The sequence below is a fragment of the Solanum dulcamara genome, chromosome 12 (assembly GCF_947179165.1).
Source record: "Solanum dulcamara chromosome 12, daSolDulc1.2, whole genome shotgun sequence".
Lineage (NCBI taxonomy): Eukaryota > Viridiplantae > Streptophyta > Magnoliopsida > Solanales > Solanaceae > Solanum > Solanum dulcamara.
Window position 1 is genome coordinate 13,324,325 of NC_077248.1, and position 8,601 is coordinate 13,332,925.

Sequence of the window (8,601 nt, forward strand, 5' to 3'; positions counted from 1 at the left end):
ACCAGACAGGTTGGATTTCTGTGGATACTTACTACTGACACTTAAAAATCTACTCTAATATGAGAAAGATTGAAGGTTACCATAGTTTTATTTCAAAAACCCCAACCTAATACCCCCAAATTGAAGCTTATCTGATGTGTGACATACTCCGGATAGTAGTATACTGAAATTAGCTTAAGCTGTTTAGTGTAATGACTGACAACAACTAAATGCAGCTTTAGGGAATGGAGGTTTATAAAGACTTGCTTCTTGCTTGTTGGACTCAAAAGTTCATGGTAAACTACCTTGGGTACTGGTAAGGCCTTTCAATCAACTTATTACTTGTGGTAAAATTGTAATGACTTGTGGCAATTTTAAACATTTTGGCCCGCTTGACCATGTGCAATGAAATCATATGGGAGGAGTTGAAGCCTTGTTGTCTGGCTGTCTTTCCGTGCCCTTGCTCGCTTCTTACCTTTCAACCCACATAGAATTTTCGAAAAGGATATCCTGAACCATGCTCCAAAATTACCACACGTTATCCTACCACCGGAAGAAATCATTCCATGGATGCAACACTTGATTGGCAACCTCAACACACCAAGCGCCAACAAAGCGTTGCTCCTGCACAGCGCAAGGTAGGATCCGATCGAGGAGTTGAAGTTTTGTTTCCGACAGAACCCAGTCGGATCCTTGTGAATAGAGTAAGTTTATATGAACTACATCCATGGACAAACGTGAAGGGGATTGTTGAATTAAAAGAAAATGTAACAACAAATATGAGCTTGGAGCCATGTCATCATATTATGGATGAACTCCAGCATACTAAAATATTAATCAAGACCAAAGTGAAAACTCTGGTGTTGAAATGATAGATTCTGATCCTATTGTAAGCTCCGGACGATGCCAGTTAATTGAGAGATGTTACAATCGAATTGATCAAATGTGTTAAGGAGGAGTCTGCATGAAGCTTAGTAAAACTTATAGACATCAAATGTTGATTGAAAATCCATTTGTTACACTCAAGTACTGGCTTGCTATGCCATGATCAATTACTCTTGAATGCACATCATTCGGTATGCTTATATTTGTTTCTGAATTACCAAATAGTTAGTGTAAAATGGGTGTGCTCTCTAAGTTTATACTCATTTCTTAACTCAACTGCAGCCAAAGTCACGAAGTGGTGCATCATCCTACTCAAAGTTCTTACAAATACCTGTTGAAGACTTCTAACTACTTGCATTCACAACTTCCTATTGCTCTTTCATCTAATGATGCAGGGTAAACCTACTTTCACTTCATCATTGTTTGATAAATGTTGTAGATTCCAACAATATGTAATTTGATAAATTTGTATAATTGATCAAAGGAAGAACGATTGATTTTAGATCAAAAATTCCGTTCTCTTGTTCATGAACTCACACCTCTCAAACTCAAAACATGAGCAAATATTCGTGTTCCATCTAGTGTGTGTATATATATGTATTACTATAGTGGAAAAATAAAAGTAGATGGAGAAAGTATCTTTTTAATTATTAGAAATGTTAATCCTTCTTTAATAAATTAAAAAAATTTAGTCTAAATAATTATAATATTAAAGCATGTGTGTGTTAATTATTTTTAAAAATCTTAAAGATCATGTATATGAATTCACAATTAAAATCTAAGATTGACTTTTGAAATGCAAATTATATTATATATAAATTGAAACAAATAGAGTAATAAAAGAAATTTTAATTTACTAAAATGGATAAATAAAATATCTATTTTAAATATAAAAATAAAATAAAAATTATAACCTATTTATTTTTAATAAAGAATGACAAATAAAATGGTCCACTCAACCTTTCAATGACAAATAAGTCAAGGGAAATTTACATAAATATAGTACATTAAAAAATATTATCATTTATAGTAATAATAAATTTTTTCACTAGATAATTATATATTTATAATATAATTTTAATACATATTATCGAGAATAATTTATAAAACTCATATAATACAAGTTTTATTCATAAATAATATATTTATCACACATTTTTAATACGGTTATAATATATTGTGTTAATTTCTTAGCAAATAAGCATAATATATTTTAAAATACTTATAATACATTTATATTGCATATATAATTCAATTTTAATACATAATAAATATATTATAATATTACTATATATTATTATAAATGATAATAAATAAAAAATATTATTAAAATCAATAATTATTTATTGATGCATGCAATTTGACTTTGGGCCCATGTGGGAACAGTTGACACACTTTCAATAATTGTAAGGAATGATATTAGCCAGCTGGGATGCAATCTATACTTAAAAAGTAATCGAATAAATTATGCTGTTTTCTAACACCATGCTCATCGACCATGAGATAAACAAATGATGAAATTTTAAAATAACAAAATAAGAATAAAAATGATTTACTATTAAGAATGACGTACACTGTATGATCAATTTAAATACTATGTTTTTTCTCCAACAACTTTAATATACTTGTGCCAAAGGATAGGAGAAAAACTTAATCATACTAAATAAATCTAAATGTCAAATATAAAAATATATACTAACAATACTCACTATAACAATTATGAATTCTTTAGCCAAATTGTAACGATCCTTTCTGTCATTATGAGCGAGCTAATGGTGAAGGAATTTGGGTGAAAAAACTTTTGTGGTAGTAAGTTGTAAATTTCAGGCTAAGCTACGTTCAGACAATTTCTGAGTGAGGTAAAACTTAAGGCAATTCGAGAAAAGGATTGGGCAAAATGTCTAAGCTTGTGTTGGTTTTCCGGTAGCTAAGACTTTAAGGAATTCGTAGGATTTTTCGAAAGTGAATTCGGGTGAGTAGTACTCTCATTATCGAACTTGGCGTGAAGGGGTTAGTTTAGAACGTCAAGGTTTAAAGGTGTATTGCGAAATGGGAGTAGGTTCCCGCACGACCTTCAAATGTTTCATTCTAGGAGTTTGAGACCACTTGATATGTCGTGTGGCAGACTAGGGCAGATCGATGTGTATTTAAATTCAGTTAGTCAAGTAGGATGATGTTTTAAGGTTGTCAATAGTTTAAAAATAAAACTAATAATTTGTGTCAAGTTCAGAAGTATTTTCAATAGTTCGCTCAAATTTATTATTAATCAATCAAATCATGACGTTAATCTAAGTGGGTCGTTTATGGGGAAAAACAACCAAATGACATTGACAAGTTCATTAGTAAAGTTTTGTCGCATTTGCTATTTATATTACATGGTTAATTATTAGTATATACTTTTATGTCATTAAATTAATTCATTATCAATATCAATTGCGATTAAAATCATTTTGTTTTTTTGTTGTGTATAGGAAGATGGAAATGAATACCTCTTAGAATGTTGGTCAAACTTTTGGGAAGTGTGAGAAAAAGAGTATTTGGATGATTTTAATTCACTATGTAAGATTTTAAAAAGAGATCTATGGATGTCTTAAAGGTAGAACAAGATATTTTCATTTATTTATTAGAAAAAGTGCATCAAAGCACTTCACATTTAAAACCTCAAACCAAAAAAGGTTTTATTTTCTTTTTCCAACCCTGGTTAATATCAAAGTTCTAGGAATAGTCTGATACGTGAAAATAAGTATAACAATTTTGAAACAAATTTAAAATTAATATTATCTCATATTTAATTTAAGCTATTAACTAATTCTAAAATTATCTTATTATTTATATTAAAAATGACAACATTATTATCTTATTCCTCTGCTGGAAAGCAGTCCTTCACGGATATGGGAGCTTACTCCGCTGTTGCTGGTTTAGTAAGCTAAGCATTTCCATCCTTTATGATTATGAAAAAGGAATGGATAGAGAGGAAGGCTCCAGGGTTTCTAAACATAAGATAAAATGTTCTTATTCAATTTATAAATATCATATTTATCCATCCCGCGTATCAAATTAGCCCTATTCCGGGAGTGACCCACCTATTGGCCAGAGGAGACAAGTAACATCATTTTCATTTATGGCCACAACTGGACAATTATGAACATTTTAAATTCACAGCTATGACCACACACTTTTTGCAACTTTAATTATCGCATATCGTCCGTTCATCTTGGAACCAATTCAATTCCCATACAGTAGTGGTTTAAAATTTGCTCTCCATCATAAGTTTGAATTACACAGCACAAATTTTTTTAAAATTTGAACTAGGTTATATAAATTGAGATAAAAAAGTATTATTTTTCATGTACGAGTTTTTGACAATTCAATAATTTTGGAGGAACTTTCAAAAATAACAGAAAGATGTCACAGACTTAGACTTCACGCTAAGATTTTCGTGCGGCACTTGACAACTCACTCACGAATTTTTCACGATCTTGTAAGCTCAAGTAAGTCTTTAAGACTAGATCGCTAAGGGAACAATATATAGTAAGAAAGACAAGAGAACTTTTATGAAGAAGACTTTTGTATTACTTTGGAAAAATGCTTGATTGCTTGATGATCTTCTACAAATGAATGCCCCCTCTATTTATACTACTTCTAAGGGGCCTAAGTGTAAATAAAATTTACTATACAAGTTCTTTCATATTTACAAAGAAGTCTCTACTCTAGAACTCTTCACACACTCTAGAGAATTCCAAGTCTTTCAAAACTTCTCTACAAGCTTCTACAAGAATATAGAGTCTTCCACTAACCTCTCCAAGACTCTAGGTTCTTCTACCTTCTTCAAGAATTCTCTTGAACATTCTAGAGCCTTCTATTAACCTCTCCAAGACTCTAGATCTTTTCTCCGTCTTCATGATCAAGTGGCGGATCATGACAAATAGCTCTTTAGCTATAGTTTATTTAATTATGTTTTATAGCTATTGTTTCAATTGTGATGTAAATTATGATTTGTAATTGAAAGATCACTTGTGTGGTGGGCACCAAGTTCCATCAATCGGCCAATTTTTGAATGTCTAAACTAGATGGGTTTATATATTCTGGTCAGAGAGACCCTGAGAGTAACAAGGGAATCGAGAACCTTTTTGGATGAGTGGTGCTTGGAGCCCACAAAAATGGCAGCTGTCTCCAGCCAATTTCCCTCCTATACTCAAATCCCATAAAATCCCACGTTATATAATCTGCCCCCCACCCTTTCTTCTTCCTCACGCATTAAGCTTAGTTAACTCTTCTTTCGTTTGCATTCATGTCTTCTTTCGTTATGTGTGGAGCTTTACTGAATCTGTTTCTTTTGTTTCTTGTTATTCAGTTTGGATCCAACAATGGATCCCCTGCGGAACAAACACTTGACCTGCAAAACCCAAATTTCTTCAACCCAAAACTCCCACCGAGGACACTGTCTTCGAACAAGAAATTTGAAGGTTCTTCAGAACTAGTAAACCTTCGTTACCATATGGGTCCAGTCCTTTCTTCCCCAATCAACATTTACCTCATTTGGTACGGAAAATGGGCACCGTCGCAACAACTCCTCATTAAGGATTTTCTTCTTTCCGTTTCAACTTTCAATCATCGTGCTGTGCCTTCACCTTCAGTTGCTGAGTGGTGGAGTACAGTCTCCTTGTACACCGATCAAACCGGAGCTAACATTTCTCGATCTGTACTCATCGCTGGAGAATACTCCGATCGTAAGTACTCTCAAGGTACCCACCTCACCCGCCTCTCAATTCAAGACGTCATTGCCGAAGCTGTCAAATCGAAACCCTTTACAGTCGACCACAAGAAAGGGATCTACCTAGTCTTAACTTCCGTCGACGTAACGATGCAGGATTTCTGCAGAGCAGTTTGTGGGTTTCACTACTTCACCTTCGCATCGAAAGTGGGTTACACGCTTCCATACGCTTGGGTTGGAAATTCCGGTAAGCAATGCCCTGAAGTCTGTGCATACCCATTTGCAGTGCCAGGATACATGGGAGGAAATGGACCTGGTGCATTAAAAGCCCCAAACGGTGACGTCGGGGTAGACGGTATGATAAGTGTTATAGGTCATGAACTGGCTGAGCTATCCTCAAATCCATTGATAAACGCTTGGTATGCAGGGGAGGACCCAGTTGCTCCGACGGAAATCGGTGATTTGTGTGAGGGATTGTACGGTACAGGGGGTGGTGGAGGATACATGGGACAGGTAATGAAAGACAGAGATGACCGTACTTACAACTTGAACGGGAGAAGGGGAAGGAAGTTCTTGGTGCAATGGATCTGGAGTCCAATTCTCAAAGCTTGTGCTGGTCCCAATGCCATGGACTAGTGGACTCAAGAATTTGTAGATTATTAGCTAAAAAAACTGCATGAAGTATCAAAATAAAGGAAAAAATGGAGAGAAGGGAAAGATGGGTAGAGCACAGAAACAGAGAAAGATGGTTTAAAATCTCATTATACTACAATTTCCTGCCTGTGAGATGACTACTGCGTCGCAAGAAATGGGGAAGAAGATGGTCCATGAGTGAGCGGTTTGCCGACTGATTTTGGCTTTTTGGGGAGGGTATTACTAATTTTTTTTGTTGGATTTATTTCCATTAAGTCATAATACTGATGTAAAAAAAAATATTTATTAAACTTCTTATGATTCTTATTTACTAATTGCAATACTTCCCACAAGAGTTTATGATGAATGTTAAATATTTTTTTATCATTAATTAGATATTTTAATTTTGAATTTTTTAAATACTCTTAGGGAATACTTACCTCAAAGTGAGACTTTTAGGAAGAATTCAAATTTAGACTTTAATACGGCTATTATCAGACACTGATGAGAAATCAATACTTGAGTACTTGTATATAGTAACACCTTTCATGGTATTTTACTCGTTCACTATTTTGATTTGATATCTGAGCTGAAAATGAAATAATAATTTTATTGTAAGTGTTATTATTTAAATATAATAAATATTATTCTTTGAGAAATGACTATAGCAAAGAGAATATTAATTAAGTGATATTTTTTTTTTTTTAACTTAAACAAGAAAAAAAATATAAAAATTATAGTAATCGACAAATAAAAGTAGATGAAGAGAGTATCTTTAATTATTTAAAATGTTAATCCTTCTTTAATAAATTTGAAAAGAGTTGGTCTAAATAATAACGATATTGAATATGTGTATGTAAATTAAAATAAAGATCATATATCTGAATTGACAATCAAAATAAAAAAGTTTGATTCTTAAAATTCAAAGAATATTATATAAATGAGTAAAAATTATCTACATCTTCGAATTTTACTTTAAAAATCAAAGTCTTTTCTTAATTTAGAGAATAATTATTTCTCAAAGTTCGGAGGTGTAAATGGAAAAATAAATAAATAAAACTTTCTTAATTTATAAGAACTAATTAATAAAGAAAAATATTTACTTTTAATATAAAAATCAAATTAAAAAATTAAATTATTTATTTTTTAATAAGAATGGCAAATTAAATGGTCCACTCAAAATGACTTTTAGACCCAATGAATAGTATGATGAAAGTATGTTTAAGTCAACTAAGTGGACAATAATATCTATGCAATTTGACTTTGGGCCCATGTGGGAACATTTGACACACTTTCAATAATTGTAAGGAATGATATTAGCCAGCTGGGATGCAATCTATACTTAAAAAGTAATCGAATAAATTATGCTGTTTTCTAACCCATGCTCATCGACCATGAGATAAACAAATGATGAAATTTTAAAATAACAAAATAAGAATAAAAATGATTTACTATTAAGAATGACGTACACTGTATGATCAATTTAAATACTATGTTTTTTCTCCAACAACTTTAATATACTTGTGCCGAAGGATAGGAGAAAAACTTAATCATACTAAATAAATCTAAACGTCAAATATAAAAATATATACTAATAATACTCTCTATAACAATCATGAATTCTTTAAGCAAATTTTAACGATCCTTTCTGTCATTATCAGCAAGCTAATAGTGAAGGAATTTGGGTGAGAAAACTTTCGTGGTAGTAAGTTGTAAATTTCAGGCTAAGTTAGGTTCAGACAATTTCTGAGTGAGGTAAAACTTTAAGGCAATCCGAGAAAAGGATTAGGTAAAATATCTAAGCTTGTGTTGATTTTTCGTTAGCTAAGACTTTAAGATTTAAAGGTGTATTGTGAAATGGGAGTAAGTTCCCGCATGACCTTCAAACGTTTCATCCCAAGAGTTTGAAACCACTTGCTATATCGTGTGACAGACTGGGGTAGATCGGTGTGTATTTAAGTTCTATTAGTCAAGTAAAAGGGTGTTTTAATGTTATCAATAGTTTAAAAATAAAACTAATAATTTGAGTCAAATTTAAAGATGTTTTGCAATACTTCACTTAAATTTATTATTAATCAATTAAATTACGACGTTAATTTAAGTAAGTCGGTTATGGCAAAAACCAACAACCAAATGACATTGACAAGTTCATTAGTAAAGTTTTGTCGCATTTGCTATTTATATTACATGGTTAATTATTAGTATATACTTTTATGTCATTAAATTAATTCATTATCAATATCAATTGCGATTAAAATCATTTTGTTTTTTTGTTGTGTATAGGAAGATGGAAATGAATACCTCTTAGAATGTTGGTCAAACTTTTGGGAAGTGTGAGAAAAAGAGTATTTGGATGATTTTAATTCACTATGTAAGATTTTAAAAAGAGA

At 31.9% G+C, this 8,601-nt stretch overlaps 1 protein-coding gene across 1 annotated transcript; it reads left to right on the forward strand.

The window, feature by feature from the left end:
- The first annotated feature begins 4,978 nt into the window (after window positions 1–4,978).
- Window positions 4,979–6,554, forward strand: LOC129877249 (protein EXORDIUM-like 5). Its single transcript, XM_055952739.1, has one exon. It carries the CDS (start codon window positions 5,156–5,158, stop codon window positions 6,212–6,214), a length of 1,059 nt encoding a protein of 352 aa, XP_055808714.1. The 5' UTR covers window positions 4,979–5,155; the 3' UTR covers window positions 6,215–6,554.
- The last annotated feature ends 2,047 nt before the right edge of the window (window positions 6,555–8,601 follow it).

What these genes read in the sequence shown, in the direction of transcription:
- LOC129877249 (XM_055952739.1), top strand. Translation starts at nt 5,156, where the DNA reads ATGTCTTCTTTCGTTATGTGTGGAGCTTTACTGAATCTGTTTCTTTTG.